The sequence below is a fragment of the Perca flavescens genome, chromosome 22 (genome assembly GCF_004354835.1).
Source record: "Perca flavescens isolate YP-PL-M2 chromosome 22, PFLA_1.0, whole genome shotgun sequence".
Classification (NCBI taxonomy): Eukaryota; Metazoa; Chordata; class Actinopteri; order Perciformes; family Percidae; genus Perca; species Perca flavescens.
Window position 1 is genome coordinate 24,005,293 of NC_041352.1, and position 20,762 is coordinate 24,026,054.

At 42.0% G+C, this 20,762-nt stretch overlaps 1 protein-coding gene across 1 annotated transcript in view; it reads right to left on the minus strand.

Annotated features, from left to right (window-relative positions):
* The window catches only part of LOC114549223 (vasoactive intestinal polypeptide receptor 2), a 48,932-nt gene that overhangs the window by 12,741 nt on the left and 15,429 nt on the right, over window positions 1–20,762 (minus strand). The window contains exons 3-4 of the mRNA XM_028569457.1: window positions 18,045–18,152; window positions 13,733–13,830 (exon numbers count right to left, since the gene is read on the minus strand). Coding sequence (XP_028425258.1) covers window positions 13,733–13,830; window positions 18,045–18,152 — 206 coding nt within the window. The remainder of the gene's footprint in view (window positions 1–13,732; window positions 13,831–18,044; window positions 18,153–20,762) is intronic.

Below are 20,762 nucleotides of genomic sequence, written 5' to 3' on the forward strand. Positions count from 1 at the left end.
CTTTAGACATGCATGAGCATGCGCACTTCAACACACTCACACACATATTGTAAGCCCCTTTCACATACTGTTAAAAGTTACACACATTTAAAAAAACACACAAACTGTACAGGTTTGCACTCCAACACATGAAGCACGTGAGCGTGCACGCTTTACAAATGTGTCGTGTTAAGATGTGAAGACGCACAAAGAATCTTGTTTGTGCTTCTATACTTGTGAGGACCCACGTTGACATGACGCTACCCCTGCAGGTGGTCCTCACAAAGACAGATGTAGAGAGAGAAACACAGAAGTCCACTCATGCAGCTGCTGAACTTCAGCATCACATTCAGACACAGGTTTCTGTTTCTGGAGACGTTCTGCTCTCCAGATTTCTTTTTACATCCTTCACTCTGTCCAATTTTTCCTCGCTTTCCTTTCTTCTTCCCTTGGCTTTGTTTAGCAAGTAAGTTTCCTTATTTCTTTCCTTCTTTTGTTCACATTTCATCTTTCACCTTTTGTATTTTTCATCATCCTCTCCTTTTTGTCCTATCAGTCTGTTGTTGGACTTTTTCCTGCTTCAGTCTTTTATTTCCTCCCTTCTGACAAAGTTTTTTGGGGGGGGATTTGGAGATTTTCAATATTTATGCATAACACTCTAAAAAGTAAACCGTCTTCCTTCTTTCATCTGTCTTATCTTCTTTTATTTCTATTATATTATCTATATATTCATTATTCTATCCTTTTATTCCTTCTTCTTTTGCCTGTTTTAGTCTTTTTTTTCAAATCTGGAGATTGAAGGATTAATGTTTTGACATGCATGCATATAAACACTCTAGAAGGAACTAGTCTTCCTTCTTTTCATTCTTTTTTCCTTCTTGTGTTTTTCTTCTTTTCATCCTTCCTTCTTTTTTCCTCCTTTTCATTCATTATTTTTCCTCACTTTTGTCTTTTCTTCTTTCTGGTTTTCAAAATCCTTTGATCCCCAGATTTGGGGATTTTTTGTTATTGACGTTTTAACGTCTTCATGCATATTAAAGAGATAGTTTGGATTTTTTTCACAGAGATGTCGTGTGAAGTTAAAGGGTTAGCTCAGATCCACCAAAGTCACACAATAACACAACCTAACTAACTGATGGAGGCAGCGTTAGAGCAGCACCTCCCTACTCCTGAGAGGTAAAATGACTGTTTTTGTCAAAGGAGTCTGGTGGCTTAGAAGAGAGCAGAGATAATGGCTTCAGTTCCCCGTCGTAAAGGGCTGTCTGACAGCAAGGTGAAGCGGTGATGATATTCTTAATATAGCGTACACTTAAAGGTATAGAAAGTGATGTTAATCCAATACACTTTTTGTAAAATTCAGTGAATATGTCCTCACGGTCACCTAGCTCTCTATTTTCTGTGTGCGTGGAGAAAAAAAATGTGATTTATTAATATAGCCCTGGCTGTGTGAATGGAAAACAAACAGAAACGAGGGCAATGGCTGTTCCAGCCAATCAGCGACAGTTGGGGAAGAAGGGGGAGGCAGCATGTGACTGTGTCGGCCGGCCGGTAGTTATCTGTCCCTGAATCTGGGGGAGCGGCGCATCTGAAGGGAAGGTGGGGGGGTTGTATTTGTTCGGCAGTTGAGTTCAAATATCAACAATCTTTGCACAGCATCGCTTACTGCACCAATTTCTTTTTTTTAAGATTAGTTTTTGGGCATTTTAGGCCTTTATTTTCGACAGAACAGCTCAGACATAAAAGGGGAGGAGGGGGAATAATAATAATAACATGCAGCAAAGGGCTGCAGGTCGGAGTCGAACCCACGACTGCTGAGTCAAGGACTAAGCCTCTTTATATAGACACCTCTCTACCAGGTGAGCTACCCAGGAGCCTGTGCTTATTGCACCTTTAAACCGATATTGATGTTTTTAGCTGTCTAAATGCATTTAGCTGCTACACCCGTCCACAGCAGCACGTTGCTTAGCATCCGGGTCGATACTCCTGCCTGCTTGTCCAAGCTGTTGTCGTGCCGACCGCCATCTACTGTAGTTAACACACCGACTATGGAGCTCATACTAGATCTGAAGATCTTTGAACGAACCCGTCGGGTCGGGTTCGGTCTTAATTTCTATCATTTTACACGGGGTCGGACGGTTGCGCGGTAAATGAGCGGTCAGGCGATGCAGTCAGGTGATGCGTTTCCATTAGCGCAAAAATAGATGCTGAGGAGGTGAAACGGAGCCTGGCCTTTTATTTCTTTGTTCCTACTTCCACGTGGCCTATAGCCTATGTTAGTCATTAGTAAATGATGTTAAAAAATGTATAAATTACTCATTCTTGACTAAAGGCAAAAGAGCTGCGTTTGAATAATGTCGAGCTGTAAACGGGTTCGGGCTTTTTAAAAACTGTCAATCAAAATGAACTTGTATTACAGCTCTATCTCATACAACTACACTCATACATCCAAGCTATCCCTTAAACTAATTAAAACCTGACAATGATTTTGGTACTTTTGCATATACTGTATTTTTTACTTTAAGCCCATAAAAACATTATTTTAAATCTGAGATATTTCTCTACCACTTTAAATAGTCATCACTACATGCACAAAATTCAACAATAGAGTTTGAAGTTGTTAATGATTAAAGTTTAGAACTCTTTAAGGCTAATCTGCTGCATCAGGAGTGTGTGTGGTTGGATCGGACAACCCCGTCCCATTTTACTTCAGACTATGCACACATGTACGTGGGGAAATCCAAATAAAGACATAGAAGTCGGTCGTGAAATAACCAAAACCGTTGTAGCTTTTAAATAAGATTTCAGTGCCTTTAAGTAAAAATGTAAATGCAGGACTTTATCGGAGTACTTTTCCATTGTAGCATTACTACTTTTCCTTCGGTAAAGGGTTTCAGTGCTTCTTCCACCACTATCTGTCCACTCTAAACACACATGGACAAATATGTGAGGCTACACAGACAGTCACGGCCTGGCATCAGCGTCTCATTCCTGAGTTTGATTCTCAGGCCTTCTGGCTGGGAGCTGATGACCTGCTGGCTCTGGTCTACTGCAGCCACATTGCCTTCTATGTCCAAACACATCTCCATCCATAAACTCTGGCTCGCTCGCCCTGTCTGTATTCCTCTCTGACACCAGAGAATTAAAGCGATGTTGAACTTTAGGCTGAGCGGCTTCCTGGCCACGAAAGAAGTCTAAATCTGGACTGTCTTTATCTTATGTGCTCCTGTGTAGGTTTTTAAATCAAGACCGAGTCAAGACAGAGACCAGAAGAACATGAAGACCATCAGAGCCAGGGATGAACATTCGCACAATTATATTTTTTTTTTTAAAAAGACAAAATTATTCACAAATTTTGGTCAGAATGCAAATAAATGCACAATCAATATAGATCAGTTTCACTGACAGAAAACCTGACTGATTCCGGACTTTGACGTCGTCATCTGTTTAGCTCGCGTCTGGCCCGCCTATATCAGATACACCGATGTGATTGGTGCAGCCTGGCTCCAAGGGCATGAGGTAATGAGCATCATTACTCATTGCCAGAGTGACTCGCTGAGCAAATTCAAATTGTGCTCTCGTGGTAAAAGGTATCTGTAAATAACCCAAATATAATAACCATTTATCGGCGTGGCTCAGTTTTGGGTTGGAGATTTGGGAAAAAAAAAAAAAAATATATATATATATATATATATATATATATATATATATATATATATATATATATATATATATATATAAATTGTTGTTAAAGTTGTGCCAGATTTTGCTTCCTATACATTTCTATAAAGAACTGGGTGAGATGTATTCGCTTCCGGTCCGTTGATATCACACAGAGCAAAAAAACTAATTTCTTGTATGTATGCACAAACAAGGCCAATAGAGAAGTTAGGAAACAAGGGAGAGAGATGCAACAAAACCCTGGCAGGGGATGTTGTGGTGCATCGTCGGGACCGGACTATTGTGCAGTTTATTTGACTGTCACTGCCCGAGTGTGTGAATTAAATGGAGTGAGTTGTAAATAATTCAGCCTTTGGTGCCACAACTGTGCGTTGGATTAACACCGATGTTCGACCAAGTCAGTTGGGCTACCTGAGAAGGTTTTCTTTATCAATATTTTTATAACCAGCACTGCTCCAGGTGGATATTTCACGATGTCACAGATGTTTGACAGAGGTTTTGTTATGTTAACAGATGTGCTGTGTAAAGAAGAAAAGAAAAATGATGTGTTCTCATCTGTGTGTTTAGCAGCGAGCACATCATTTACATTCTCAGCTCAAACTGGGACGTTTTTTTCCCCCTCATGTTGCCACTTTACTGTCGCACAATGAATCATTTCCACACCTCGGCTGTCTTCTTCACGTCAGTAGCTCTTTACGGTTGTATCAGTCTCTGACCTCCACAAACTGCTATTTATTACAGCAGATAAAGCTTCTCATCGAGGAAATCATAACAAATGCAATTTGGCTGTAGCTTCCATTCGCTAAAGAACGCTTGCATGTAATGAAGTTAAGGCTTTCTCGCTCGCTCGACACCCTTTGAGTCTATTTTTCAAAGCTTCAAGTCCCAATTAAACGGTCTCCTGTCCTTTCTCTCCATCGCTGAGGCCACATGTGCTTGTTGATTTGAAGATCTGTTTTGTGTCGCAGTGAGAGTGATCGGAGAGGAAAATCAGCTGGATCTCCAGTGTGTGTGTGTGAAGTGCGAGTATCTGTGTGAGTGCCAGAGGTGACGTCTGGTCTCAGCTGAATGTTTTCCAGACGGAAAACCTCCGTCTCTTCCACAGGAAACAAAAAGAAGCTTCGCTGAGATAGTCAAAGAGCAGGAGTCCCACACCTGAGGGCTCTGGAGAGGATCACAGTCCAGCTGTGTGTGTGTGTGTGTGTGTGTGTGTGTGTGTGTGTGTGTGTGTGTGTGTGTGTGTGTGTGTGTGTGTGTGTGTGTGAGTGAGAGTGTGTGTTAGCATTCATTTTTATGTTCTACTGTTTTCTTTCACACTGCTCAGTATATGCAGGGGCAAGGATTTTTTAAGTGGGATGGCACAGGGGGGGACCAATAATCAGTTAGGATTTACACAGAATACAGCATAGAAAATCTGCTTAGAAATATTGGATAGAACAACACAATTTTATTTTGCTGAATAAAACATCACATTCATTATTAATTTCAATTGTTTTTATTTTTTGGGCACACACACACACACACACACACACACACGGGGACCTCTGTGTGGGGCAACTTCCTCTTCCGTTGTCGCAACCTTCAAACAACGCACCTCTATGCAATAAAAGCCTAAACTCTTTTCATGACTTAACTTTCTGTGTATCAGAGGTCACACAGAGTACTTTTAACCACTTCCTCAAACACAGCGCTTTTGCAACAAGCACATGCACACATTTTGTTGATAAAATATTTCTACAATTGACAGCACTCGAGCCCAACGAATTGGGACGGAGAAATCATTTTTCAGATCGGGGGGCTCTAGACCCACCCCTGAGTACATGATTTATTGGTTTCTGTTCGATTTATTTGTTTACTTGCTGCAATGTGACCTTAACGGGGCAATTCCGCACCTTCAATTTACTTCAACTAAAAGTGTTGTTTTTAACCACTGACAGGCTCAGATTATTATTCTAATAGAATATCCCTATAGAAATAGACCTTTTTGTTAAAGAGGGAGATGCTTTTTGTTTAATAAGAAACAGTAAACAAACCGGGAACTATATTCTCCGACAGGCTTGATTCGAGCATATCACTCCGCCCAAGTACTATATTCTTCCGCCTGAGAATATAGTTCCCGGTTTGTTTACAGTTAGAAGACGGCTGTGTCTCATGTTACGTTGTTTTTTGTACACGCTGTGACTCTATAAATCACAACATGTAAATAGGAACATGTTGGCGTTATTTTGTCACTTATTCGGCGCAGTAGGATTACTGGAACCATTCACCTGCATGTTCTGTGCTGGCCTGATGCCGCTGGAGCCGTCAGACAGCGTTACAGCACGCACGGAGAGGAGAAGGATATGTATCGACTTGTCTTACTCTGGGGGTTACGGTGAATAAGCTAAATTCCCAATAAGTCGGCGTGTTCCTTTAAAGTAATGAGACTGCGAAGCATGATGGACTTTCAACCAGACTGCACGGTAAAGAATGAGAGAACAAGGGGGGAGTGTGTGGCTTTTTTCAGCGTGGACACAATAGTGGTTCCGGATATTCTCTTAAACCTGGATGTTACCTGCTTGTTTAAAGCTCAGTATAAACCAAAGGGTCCTGGAATGCAGCCGGGACCGAAAGCAATAACTGGGACGGTCGGAAGATAAGCTCCGCGGCATCGCACAGGACGCCTCAGGTTCAAAACACACGGATACAAACGCACTGACACAGCAGACAGATAACACAGGCTCACTGGAAAGAGAAAAGATGGTGAAGAAAGGATTTTGCAACATATTCTGCTTCATAATCTTTCTCTAGAGGGAAATAAATTCCAGTTTACTTTCAGACCAGGGCGGATTAGAGACCAGGAGCTGAACCCCCGTTGAACTCCGCTGGAGGAGCGGAGGGCTTCAACCAGTGTCTCGCCATAACAATATACCGTGTGCAAGTCTCAGCTGTTCTGGAAAATGTTCCTTCAGTAAAACTCTGTTAAGTATAAATCCGGAACATGTAATTAAAGAATTAAAAAGTAGTAAAATGCCCCCTGTAACTGTTCTACTATTATATATTCTACCATTAGATTATTATATCCTGTGCCAACATGCAAAAGCAGGATTTTACTGTTGGATTTGGTTTAGCTGGAGCTCATTTTGAAATATTAGCTAATGATCATTACCATTGTGGATTCACCTGCTGATTATCTTCTCCATTAAAATCGATCAATTGTACATCTTTGACGACAATTACGGACTTGGTGTACAAGCATAAAGAATAATACAAACAGAAAATGACCGGGTAAATGGTGTAGTGGCTCAATTATCCTACATGGTGCACCTCTATAAAAGTTCCTCAACATGTCTCATTGGCTGCCCATCACTGTTCTCTCCATGTTCAACAGATCCAAGATAACCCTCCAACCATCTACTCATTGTTTGTGTTCTTTTTAGTTCACCATACTTGTTGTTGTTGCTGAGAGCAAGCCCAGGGTAATGTTGATTAGATTATGAGCATGTTGACTGGAGGACAAACAGAAGAAACCAGAAACCCACAACTAGGATAACCGTCCTAAATGCCTAAAAGGAGGCTTTGCACAACATCTAAATTACTTTGCATCTTTGTTTTTTAAATTTCCAAGCATTATGGCTACAAAATTAATTACGTTCACTTCTATGGTTTTGGGCTAGAGCAGGTGTTCTGGAGTGGTTTACTGGTCTGGCCCACTTGAGATCAAATTAGGGGTCTGTGGCCCATTAACTAAAATGACCCCTGGGCTAGAGGCAGAAATCTCAGAGGATATTTTAAAACAAGTAAGTGAGAAGAATAGGTATTTTGTCTTTGCAAGAAGCTGGTGCTCTTAAGTGCAGAAACACACACACAGTGTTGTAGTCAAGACAACCTAAACCGAGACCAAGTCAACATCGAGACCAGAGTGTATCGAGACCAGGACCAAGACTTTGAGGGGCTGAGACCGCGACAAGACCAAGACCAGAGCCGGACGGCCAGAGCTTCTTCTCCTGTTTCCTGCAGTCACTTTCTTGGGAGTTCTTGGGAGTGTGTGTTAAGGCCGGGACACACAGGGCCGAAAATCGTCCGTTAGACAGTCTGGCGAGGTCGGTGACTCGAGTCTGTTCGGTGTGTCCCGTGTCGTCGTCAGTCTGGGGGGCTGTCGGCGTTCATTTTGGCCGACCTGACATGTTCAGTCGGCGGCAGGGAAGTCGGGACTCACCCGGAAATGGCGAGCGGAATGACGTGACTAGAGTCTCCCATAATCTGACAAAAATCTTTGTTGATCTGAAATGAAGACAGATTCAGCAAATGCATGGCCTATTTCTCGCTTAAAATGTTTTCAGAAATATGTTTCAGTGAACTATTGTAGTCCAATATGAGATTGTATTCTGAATGAGCCGCCCTGACAGTCTGGCTTTGAATTCCCGGAGAAAAACCCATGTGACGCGTTTGTCCAATCAGCTGCCGTTTTTTTTTTTCAACAATACAGAGTAGCGCCGCGTGCTGCTATGGAGAGGTATTACGTTTCTCAAGTCTGTGTCGCCTCAGTGTGTCCCGGGGCAGTTTTTTTTACCTCGGGGACCCGACTGATCATCTCGACTGGCTTTTCAGTTGACGGTCGGCCATCTGGCTGATGTGTCCCGGCTATTAAAGGTGCCATATGTAATATTGTATGTAATACTGGAAGCTAGCGGTTAAAATAGTTACTGCACTACCAATTCAAAATACTGGAGAGTGGTTTCCCCCGCCCCCTCCTGCTCAGACTCGAAGTTCACGGGGGTTGTCAGGCTGAGACCGCAGCATTCACAACAATGTTGCTAGACGCTTTTCTCACATAGCCAGACATTACTCCACAGCACAGCAGAGTAGCTAACGTTAGATGCTAGTCTCACATAGCCAGACATTACTCCACAGCACAGCGGAGTAGCTAACGTTAGATGCTAGTCTCACATAGCCAGACATTACTCCACAGCACAGCGGAGTAGCTAACGTTAGATGCTAGTCTCACATAGCCAGACATTACTCCATAGCACAGCGGAGTAGCTAACGGTAGATGCTGGCTATATTGACAGTCATAAAAGCCCGTGCTCACGTGGAGCTCTGTAACCAACTTACAGACACACTTTTTCGGCTTAAAATTACAGTATGAACCGCTAAAAACACAACAACCTCACTGTCCTCTCCACACGCCAGTCAGGCACACTTCCTCGGCTTAGAATTACAATACGAAACGCTAAAAATACCACTACCTAGCCGACGCTAGAAATCGCTAAACACACTGCAAACTCACAGTCCTCTCTTTCCGATTTACAGCCCCCTCTCGTGGCGTAAAATAACTCACCGTTGTCGGCTCCCCTTGCTGAAGAGGCTACACGCTGTAAACAGCCATGGGCTGCTTGCCTGGTCCTCCCGGTAACGTTAACAGTTAGCAGGGTTAGCATGGCGGCGTTAGCCAGGACCAGTCGGGATCACTTTACTGGCTTACTGGCTCTAGCTATATAATTCAATGTGAGAACACAAATGTTGAAATGACAAATAATGCCCATCCCTAGTAGCTGTGATAAATTAGCCTGAAGCTAATGCTTACCTGTTCAGAAGAAAATAAGCCAAATCTGCGTACTTTTGGGATTTAAGCTGTCTCCATCTTTCAAATACATCTCCAATATTTACCAGGGGGTTGTTACGTCTCTGGTCACGCAACTGTTAGAAACATGCGGTTTTCTTTTTTTTACGTCAGGTAGAATCTATCTCCGTTGATCCTGTTCGTTTGTTTGCTGCTTTCATGGCTGTACTACCGTTACAGCTGTAGCACGCTGGGTTTACGTTTTTACAGGTATATCTGGCAACCCGGCCTGGCTGTCAAACTGGGCCGTTGATAACAACACACAGATCAAAACATAAACATAAATTCCGTCACGGAATGCAAAGTTCAAAAAGAAAAAATACTGACATTAGTATTGTTGTCAGAAAAGATAATATTTCAGTTTAACATGTTTCCTTAATATCTGATGAGGCATTGGTGTCATTTTTGGATTTATTAAAGTACAAATATTACATATTGGACCTTTAAAAGTATCAGGGAGAAGTGATTAACATTAACAAATTTCCAATTAGAAATTAGTGAAGTTATTGGCTGCATTTGAAGCAGGAAGTTTATCATCCAATTACAGTAATGCAGAGGCAATTTAGCGATATCCCTGCAGTTGGGGCTTGACGGTCTTGAAATAAAATCCAGAGTCCTCTTAGAGACCTTCAAAAAAAAGAGGTCTTGAGAACTGCAACACTGCATACAAAAACACAATGATGTGAAGGAAAAGGCTGATTTCACGGTGGTCTGAAGAGAGAAGGGGGAGCTGAGCCGAAAGATCAGCTGGAGTGCAAAGATCTGTCAGCCAGAATCTCTCCTTCCTCTTGACTCTGACCCTTCTCCTCGTTTATCTCTGTCAGAGCGCCTTCTCTCGATCAGATAAACACAGAGACGCGGAGATGCCGAAACACACTGTAAGCAGATATGAAATCAGCTCTTTTTACTTCACCACAGCGACTGAAAGTGCTGAAACTGGACAGACTTTAAACTGATCATCAGCAACAAGAACAAGCTTACACTCCATATGCGGTGGATTAATGGGCCATATTTAGTCAGTCTGTTTGAAGTTATCATCTGTCAGTATTTACAGAAGTGAGCAGTTTTATCACAAGTCACACTGAAGCTGTCGGACCGAGCTGCCGGTTTATCTTTCCTGCGGGCTGTTTTCAGTGAACGCATGTATGTTTGAACGTCAGTCGGTTGATTTTGGAGAGATTAATCTTTTGTTTGTTCCCACTGTTTTATTTTCACATCTGCATTAAAAGCTTTAGGGCCCTATTTTTACGATCTAAGCTCAAGTGCATGGCGCAGGTGCGTTTAGGGCGTGTCCAAATATACTTTTGCTAGTTTGACGGCGAAAAAAAGGGTCCGTGGGCCGTGCGCATGGTTCTAAAGGGTTGTACTTAGTGTCTTCATTAATCAGAGGTGTGTTTTGGGCGTAACATGCAATAAACCAATCAGAGATCATCTCCCATTCCTTTTAAAAGCCAGGCGCGTTTGGACCTTGGCCAATGCTATTATGATCAAGCGACTTTGAGTTTGTGAAAAGCAGTATATAAATTCAATTTATTATTATTATTATTATTATGATGGCAGATTTGCACTGTAATATTTTTATTTGTTTATTTGCATGTTTGTGTGCTGCTGTGCGTCCCTGTGTGTGTAACAAGCATAGTGTGCGGGCACTGTGCACGAGCCTAGGAGCATTTTACCAATTCGCTGTTAAAATAACAATAACATGCTATTGACTTTAGACTTCAGGTTTTTGATGGTCAACGGCGCGATCACTTCCCGCTGTCTCAAGATAGCAATACGCTCAGAATGCACCTGAACACACCTCCCTGTAAGACCAGCACGCCCATGGGCGCAAAGATGGGCGCAGGAGCATTCGCTATTTAAACGACATGGTCGCTGGACGGGAAATTGACAACTGCGTCGGTCTTAAACTACTTAAAAAGGACAGGTTTTTAAGTCCCATGTGTACATTGAAAAAAAGGTTTTGCATGTTGTAATCATTTCCCCTTTTAATACTGGCCATTCAAACATCCCATGTGTTTCCAACGTTAGTGATGAGGGACAAACTCCACAGTCCTGAAGTTATCTATATCTATTAAGTTCAGACAAGTGCTTTACTGTGGGGAAATGGAACTGAAGTTTTTGTTGACTTTGGAACTAATGGAAACACAAAGAAAATCTTTAAAGTACCAAGTTTTCTTTAGGGCAAGCAAAACCTCTTTCAATTTAGAATTTAGACAAACTTGAACAATTTAAACATATCCTTCAAGCAGACGATCCTCTTGGTCCTCACCCAGAAAACGGCCGTATAGGTTGATTGTGCACGCAGCTTATAACAATCCATATTTACCCATATTACGACCCGAAGTGGATGCATGCTTGCCAACCCTCCCAATTTCCCTGGGAGACTCACGTTTTCCTATTTCTCCCGATTTTTCCCCTTTTCCCAACCCGTTTCCTGCCCTGTACAAGCCCTACGACTCTACAGTTTCCTCCCTGCTGGCGCTTCCCCCTCCCTCCCGCTTTCTTGGGGATGGCTTTAGTGGGGTGTCTCGGGGGTTTTGGGGGACCTAAAGCACTAAAGACAACGGTCACTTCAACCTTTTACGGACCCAAGTCTGTGACTTAATTTTAGTAGTTTAACAGGACTCATTTAAAGCCAATTCCTGAGGTTTTCTTATACCTAAGTATTTGTATTGCCTTCACCTAACTAGTTCTGTAACACTAAGTACGAATTTAAAACTTCAACTGCTACATTAAATAGAACTGTCAAATGTCGTTTTGGGACTCATCGGCGTTGTTTATGTGTGAGGACGTGTTGCTTTAAGGATCAGCTGGTGTGTTGAGATCTGGTTTTGGAGACGTGCAACTTTTTACATTGAAAGCAAAACTAGAAAATGCATTTCCTGCAGAAACTGCAGCTGACAAACATTTCAAAGAGTAGCTGGAAATTCGAAACCTCAAACGAATTGCTTAAAAAAAATAGTGATGCACGGAAACATTCAAAAGGGTTTAGTTTATTACCACAAAATGATTAGAAACTAAAGTATATTACAACAAAGAGCAGAGATTAGATTGTGCAGGAGAGGGTAAGAAACTTACTGAAACTAGTCTGTGGTTGGCATTTTTTAATACCAGATCATGAGAACTGTCTGTGGTGGTTTTACTGCTCTGAAACAAATGATTCAAAGTGGGCCAAACCGAGATATGCTCTGCTGCGTGGGACTTTACACGTAGACTCGGTCCGATTGAAAAATACAAAAGGAAACCATTGTGGTAACTGCTTATACAAGTACTGTTCTGGTTTCTTTGTTAAAACTAACAAATAACTTTGTACTTACAGTAGTATGTATGGCGTACTGTCTTAGATTGTCATTCCTTTCTTTAATTAATCTCAGTTCTTTTCAGGAAAAAAAAAAACTCGCAGGAAATTATTACTAGTAATTGCAGGACTTGTAAAACGAAGCAGTGGTTCCCCTTTTATAGTTTTAGCTTGTGACCGTTCGTCCCAGCTTGTGTCTGTCCAGTGATGTCTCCTTGAAATGTCTCCGATTGTTGCATTTGAATAATTGTTGCTGAGGCCTGACGAGGTGAAACTAGATTGTGGTTTGGGTTGGAACACCGCCCCCCACCCCCTTCAGTAGACCCGGGACATAGACACGTTTCCTGGGTGATAGTCTTAAAGTCTTATTTTCCCCCTTAACTTCGTCCTTCATGAACAAATGAAGCGGTAGATGCTAGATCACACCCGATACAAATGTCGATGTCAACGTATCAACATTTGGGTATCCCATCTGTCACTTCAGCCATAGACTGACTGACCGCACCAGAGTATAGCTGCACTTTCTACAGTTCACTTAGGACAGCTTTCCTACAACTTTCTCTGCTAATATCCGCCAAAGTTTCACAATCAGACATGAAACATGAAGTATCAGTCTGCAGCAGCTTCAAAAAAAAAAAACTGAACATCATCACTGGCTAACTGTAGCCACACAGCTCACACGTAACTTTACACAGAAAGTAGTCTATATTGACGATGTTTCATTTCAGGGATTGTTCAGGTGTTGCCGGACATTAGGCCGGATGTCCCTCCTTTCGGCCGGATGTCCCGTTACCTTCCACATTCTGTGTGGTGTAATTTTAAACTTCGGTGGATTTCTGAGGACTATGGTTAACTGCTCCTCAGACCTCTGCAGGGTAAATCCAGACAGCTAGCTAGACTATGTGTCCAATCTGAGTTTACTCTCGCACGACTAAAACAACATTTGAACGTACACATGTTCCACCAAAACAAGTTCCTTCCCCTTACTGCGTCTGGCACTTAGCGCCGCCCATCACGATTGTGATTGGTTTAAAGAAATGCCAATAAACCAGAGCACGTTTTGCTCCCATCCCGGGATGATGTGTGGAGTAGCCAGACCCTCCTCTGTAGCGCTGTGAAGGAAGGTCTGGCAACGCAAGACTACACAGAAAGTGAACAGACAGTGAACTCACCTCGCTGGGTTCACCCGTGTTGTTGGACCAGCAGGCGACGGTGATGACGGGATAGACGTCAGACCAACCGGTCTCTGTGCAGTTCCTGCTGAGGTTACCTGAGACACACATGTTCAGAAACAATTAGTCGATTCATTTATGTGTTGGAATTCAATGTCAAGTCAGGTCGATTTTATATTGTATTTTTAGACTTATTTTACTTAGATTTTACTACTTTAATGCCAACAAAACATTATAGGATTCAGTTCCAAATTGTAAATCCTGGCAGCTTGGAAACATTTGTGTTCGGAATTAATATTTACAGAGAGTGTAATTTAACAGGTAACTGAATAAATAACATATAGCATATACGTGGTATATGTGTAGCCCCAAAGTATTTGGGATTTCAGATTCTGATGGTGCACACTCAACATGTCCATGAGACTAGGGCCAGTTTCTGTTCATGTAAGGTGCCATGTGTGAATAGTGAAGCAAGAAAATACACACACACACACACACACACACACACACACACACACACACACACACACACACACACACACACACACACACACACACACACACACACACACACACACACACACACACACACACACACACACACACACACACACACACACACACACACACACACACACACACACACACACACACACACCTCATCTGACCACATTACTTTCTCCCATGACTCCTCTGGATCATCCAAATGGTCATTGGCAAACTTCAGACAGACATATATGAATTATTTTATGGAATAGTCTTCCACTTATTAAAATGGCAGAAATTAAAAGGGATTTTAAACTTAAAGTTAGGATTTACTTGTGGAATAAAATAGATAATTAGGGGAAAATAGACTAGACTGGGGACCGGGTACTTTATTGCTTTGTAGTTCTCTTCCATGAGGGACCATGTTGGAAAAAAGTGTTCATCGCTTTTACATGTTATCCCTTGGATCCTTTTTGTCTTTCTATATCCATAAATAAACCAAACAAAAATCTAGAGGGGACAAGGGGAGGTATAATCCTGACTACAGTCTTGTGTAACAATAAAAAAAATGTATATTTCGTGAATGCACAAACAACTTCTCAGTGTCCTCATGTTAACTGTATTTCTCTGCAGGTCTTATTAAATCTCAGAGTAAATAAAAGTGTAACAGCGGTCTGGAAAAGGTCGGCCATAATAAAAGGTCCTCAGCAGTTGCAGCAGATTGTGTTTCTAAGCTGTCTTATTGTAAATACACTCGATTCGTGCTCCACGGCAGCCTGGCTGTTAATGAGGCTGCTGGCCCGCTGACAGTTTGTTCACGTTAACTGATCTGAACTCAAGAGGACGAGTACGGTGGCCAAGAGGGTCCAACACACTCCTGTGTACACTCGACTCACTTGTGAGAGAGGGAAACTGCTCTGAGGTGTCAGCAAGATGTAATAAAGTTTTAATTGGTTTACAAAGAAAAAAAATTAAGTACATTTAAGTCAAGTCTTTGAACTTTTTGTGTTCCTGAAAGCAGTTTAAAGCAACTCTTTTTAGATTTGTAGATGAATTACATATAAAATGCACATTGACACCCAACAAACCGAAAGATGCATCGATCTGCACATTACATTTCCTGATAAAACTCTGCCGCTGTATCTGCTGCACATAGGAAACTATTTCTTGCTCAACAACATTAACTTCCTGAAGTCTCTGCAGGTTGGAACAGCTCAGAGACCACACATAGTCCAGCAGAAAACCCTCCATAAAACTGAATTTTCATTGTTACACTTTGGGTTTTTTTATACAAATTAAACAAACAAGAGTTTGACGGGTTAATTTGTGAGCTTTGGAGGTGATTTCTGCGGGTTTTTTTGTGTTGGAAAAAGTATTTAGATACTTCACTTGGGATTTACATGCCTACAAAAACAGCTTATTTCCACCATTAACAGCAGACGTTTCGGTTTTCATATTTAAAATTTCAGTCAGTTGTCTCAGTCTTGTCGTCTCTCTTGCACAGCGAACAGATTCAGATGTACAGTAGACCGACAGGAGAGAGAGAGAGAGAGAGAATCTATTTAACAGTCAGTGACTTCCGATGTGGAGCAGCCGCTGCTCTGTGGCGATTACACGCCTCATCCTTTAACCGGGACGATCTAATGCTCTCCATGTCTGCAGGGGGAGAAAGCGGGCCGCCGACAGATGCTGCGGAGGGCGAATCACAGAGAAAATGTGGGCCAGCCCAGATGTTGTCAGCTGCACGGCGAATAATTGGACTCATTAAGGAGCCCGAGCAGCGCGGGATGGAGGGAGGAGAGGTAAACACAGAGATGGAGAGAGAGACGGAGAGGGTGCTGGTGTAGCAGAGGGTGAGGGATCAAGGGAGGTTTTACCATCTGAACCAAGTTTCTGTTTGTCTGAAAATATTGACAAAAGTATTAAAGCAATAAATCCGTAGATTTCCGTCAAATGAGTTCAGAAACAAACACTTGAGGAGTTATTGTTCTCCAGAGTCAGCTCAGGTCGTTTTCTACGCCCAGAGGAAAAGGATGAGTTCTGTATGTAGACACTTTTCTAACAAAACTTGCCAAAGACACTTTTCAGCTGAGACAATTGTACAATTTGTTGGAGTTAGCTGAGCCAAACTTCCGTCTTTATTTTTGGGACAAAAGTGTCGTAAATCTTTTCTTAAAAGGGTAACTACCGGTTTTTTTTCAACCTGAGGCCTGTACTACGAAGCAAGATTTGGCATTAACGAGGTAACTTCAGGTTCAACCCTAAACTGCTCGGGAGCACGTTATGTTGGAGATTAGAGATTAACCGGTGTTAAAGCACCGCCTACCGACCAATCAATACTCGGCTGATAACAGCGTCACCGTTCTTAGAAGATCCGGTGGAGCTCGGTGCGCGGGGAGAGAGAGAGAGAGAGAGAGAGAGAGAGAGAGAGAGAGAGAGAGAGAGAGAGAGAGAGAGAGAGAGAGAGAGAGAGAGAGAGAGAGAGAGATGCGCTCATAAAAGTTACAACATTTAGAGACCGACAACCCCATTAACATAACCCGATGGGTATTTTTATGAAAGATATAGATTTTCAGAGGAGGGAATTACGTATAGGCTATTTATTAGCTTCTTGAGCCGTGTGTTGCCAATGCGCACATCAGTTTGAATTATGTTTTTATATTTTTTTTACTTGCACTCACAATCGCTTACCACTGCCGGGGTTGCAACTGAAATAAAACGGCAACGACCGTTTATGGAAAGCACAAGTGTTATTATGATCCGATCTTTTGCCTGACTGATGGGCTGAGTGATATTGATAAGCGTTGTGATTTGCGCATCTACAGCGTCGGCCATTTCTTCCCAGCTCTCCTTCCTGGGTTAGGAAGCAGTGACTGTATTGCGTTTTGCCTGTAAAACAGTGTCTGTGTTCTTCATATTTATGTGGAATTATAATTTGCTTTTCTTATGTGAAATATGCGGCTCTGGTAGATGTTTGCAATTGGTCGTGCTGTGCAAACACCGCCTCTTTAATGTGAACGCGCGCACCTCTGGATTGGGAAACCCTGACTTGATAGAACTAGTTGATAACCACCGTCGTGACACAGCTTATGCGGGACCGCGGTGGTTAGGTTAGGTGAAGCCGGGTTACTGAAAGAAATCCAGGGCATGTTGATCTTGATTCGTTGTTCAGGCCCCTTATTTTTCTATGTTTTTGTGTTTAAGTGACTGATGGGAACAACAATCTTTGACATGAGTTCAGTATTAAGCAAGAACGCTGCAGTCGGCAGCGGCAAAACAAGCCCCAATGTAAGGTAATAGGGCAATTGTCCAGCTTGTATTTACCTTCACAAAAGTGCTCGTTTTGCCGCTGACAGGCTCAGATTAATATTCTATTCAAAATGACGATTTTACAAACTGTGATTTTAAATTATTGGAAATAAATTGAATCTTCACAAAAAAACAACAACAACATTAAAGTTAAAGTTCCACCTTCAATCAAAGGCTTTATTCTACATTTCAACCTTTTCATTTCTTAATAAGCTTTACCCTCCAAGTCATAAAAAATGACTTAAACCGATTAATCGATTAACTAAATAGTTGCCGATTAGTTTAATAGTTGTCCTCCGCAGCACTGTGGAGTGGAGAAGTTTTCGGACATTTAATGCAGCATGACTTTCCCACGCCGATGAGTCCCACTTTAAAATAGTTCCCAAACGTCTTATAACCGTAGATTTCTTTAAACTCCCCAACGTTGCCTGTAACAGATCTACGGCTGCGTATTCCCTGACGGCGCACAAATGTCCAGAAACGTCAACATCGGATGCGACGATGATGTCAGACTCACCGTTTTTTCCAAACAGGTGCAGGAGGGAGAGGGGGCAGGGGCGGGTTATCACACTGCCGATCGCCGCACTCTGCCAACAGGAGATATTGTCCCACATGCCGCGACATCCTGGACAAAAACACACACATTACGAGGTATTAATCACAACTTCCTGTTTGGCTGAGCTACTGGTTTCACTGATCCTATGCCTGCTGCTGCACCAACACTCAGGATACATAAATCAACATAAAAGCTCTAAGAGCCTCTGACGTTCAGACATTTGGCTCTACGGCACATTCAGAAGGGAACAGACACCCTCAATTTAACAGTTTACTCACTTTTTCTTCATAGTAAGAATGAAATTTAAGATTATGTTAAGTGGTAAAACAAACCAATCTTAAAAAGGACCAAAGTGCAGCTCTAAATGTTGTTTATGCCACTCAGTCTGCTTTTACACAAGGCTTTGATAACTTTTAAGTGCATTTAAGCAACATATAACTTCATTTTGAAATAATAATGGCTCAATTTAAGGCATCAAATTCAGAGATTTAAAGGGTAACAGTAACAGTAACTTGGAGCCTGTTTTCCAATGTTTTTGTGTGCAAGTGACCAGAGGTGTCAAGTAACTAAGTACAAATTCTTCGTTACCTTACTTAAGTAGAAATTTTGGGTATCTATACTTTACTGGAGTGATTATTTTACAGCAGACTTTTTACTTCTACTCCTTACATTTTCATGCAATTATCTGTACTTTCTACTCCTTACATTTTTAAAATAGCCTCGTTACTCCTATCTCAGTTTGGCTTGTTTTCAATCCGGCTTGTCATCGTTTAAAAAAACACACACACACACACACATACACACACACACACACCCACACACACACACACACACACACTATCCAGATAAATCACGCCTTCCGGATAGAGTGAATTAGATTGTGGTTGGATGAGAAGTATAAACATATACCATTCCAACACCCTATTGGTTTGTACGCGATCCATCGCACCTGCACAGATCCGGTGCGGATACGGCACCGGTGCTTTAACAACTGTTATCTACCGGACCGAATAGCAACGCGGATTTCAGAGCCTTATTTAGGTGCCACTTAAATGCCTGCGCTCCTCTCTGATGCTCCGAAAACAGACATTAGAGGGAACTGAAACATCGCCGCACGGGACACTAGTTAACACTACACTCGACAGCAGGTAACGTTAGCCTACTGTTAGCTAGTTAACACTGAACTCGACAGCAGGTAATGTTAGCCTACCGTTAGCTAGCAGCTGGAGTAAACACGGTTAAAATGCTGACAGCTAAACAGTGTAAAAGTGTGTCTGTATTTCACTGGAGAGGATTCTAACACCAGACTGTAGCTGCCGTTGTCTGAAATGTATGATTTTAATATAACATTAGTCTTTATGGCCTTTAGAAATATGTTTTTTGTGGAGGTGGGGTAGTGCACTATAGGCCCCTGTGGGGCGGGCTAAGTTTTTGTCCTTAATGGCATTTTTTCCCCCCTTACATTACTTTTACTTTTATACTTTAAATAGTTTTGAAACCAGTACTTTTACACTTTTACTTGAGTAAAAACCTTGAGTTGATACTTCAACTTCTACAGAAGTCTTTTCAAACCCTAGTGTCTGTACTTCAACTTGAGTAATGAATGGGAATACTTTTGACACCTCTGCAAGTGACTGATGGGAACAACAATCTTTGAAATTGGTCCAGTATAAAGTGTGAACGCTGTAACCGGCAGCCACAGACCGGGCTGCAATGTAACCCTATGGGGGCAATTGTTTGCCTTCTATTTGGTCCACTAAAAGTGCTGGTTTTGCCGCTAAAAGGCTCAGATTATTATTTTAGGTGTCTGACAACATTATGGAAAGGATTTCTTCCCTACAGATATAGGCCTTTATAAAAACCTATTTTAAGACCTTTCTGTTTAACCAGAAACAGCTCTAAAGTCGCTAGCGCTAAACCCACCAGACTCCATTCAAAAAACGTATATAGCGTGTATGGAGCCAACATATTTTCACATATAAAAATCGGTAAACTATGTGTTTATTTCGACCAAAACCAGAGTTGTGATGGTTGGAAAAATGGAAAGACGACCCAAAACGGCTTTTTAATAAAAACGGGTTTTAGTGAATAAATGTACTTAGTCACTTTCCAGCTGTGACGAGGATAAGTTGTAATTTGTAAAGCTAAAAAGGTTATTGACATGTTTTACCTCAATCAACAGATCTGACCTGAGGATGACTGATAGGAGAATCTGATGGTTTGTGCTCTAAGATACAATTCCTGTGAGTTACACACACCCACCCACACACACGAAAGGCGTGAGAAAGAATCCACAGTCCACAAGCTGCGAACCACACAGATAAAATGCTGTGTGTTGTGAATGTGGTGAAACATTTAAACACACATGCATTTAAAAAACATAAAAACGATTCCGAGTAGTTCACGTAAGAGGTAGATCAGGGACGTTCACAGACATTTGGAGGGGCTATTGCTCTAATCTGAAAAAAAGGCAGCCCCCCCCCCCAAAAAAAAAAACTAAAAAACAAAACCTGAACACTGACACTAGTGCTGCCACCAGTTGACCTTTAGACTGTGGCTGCACTCAATGACTCTGGTCACACACACACACACACACACTTATAACATGACTACAGCTAGTAAAAGTATTTTACTCGATCCCCAGGTCCTCAAATGCTCTATGAACTGGAGCTTTTGATA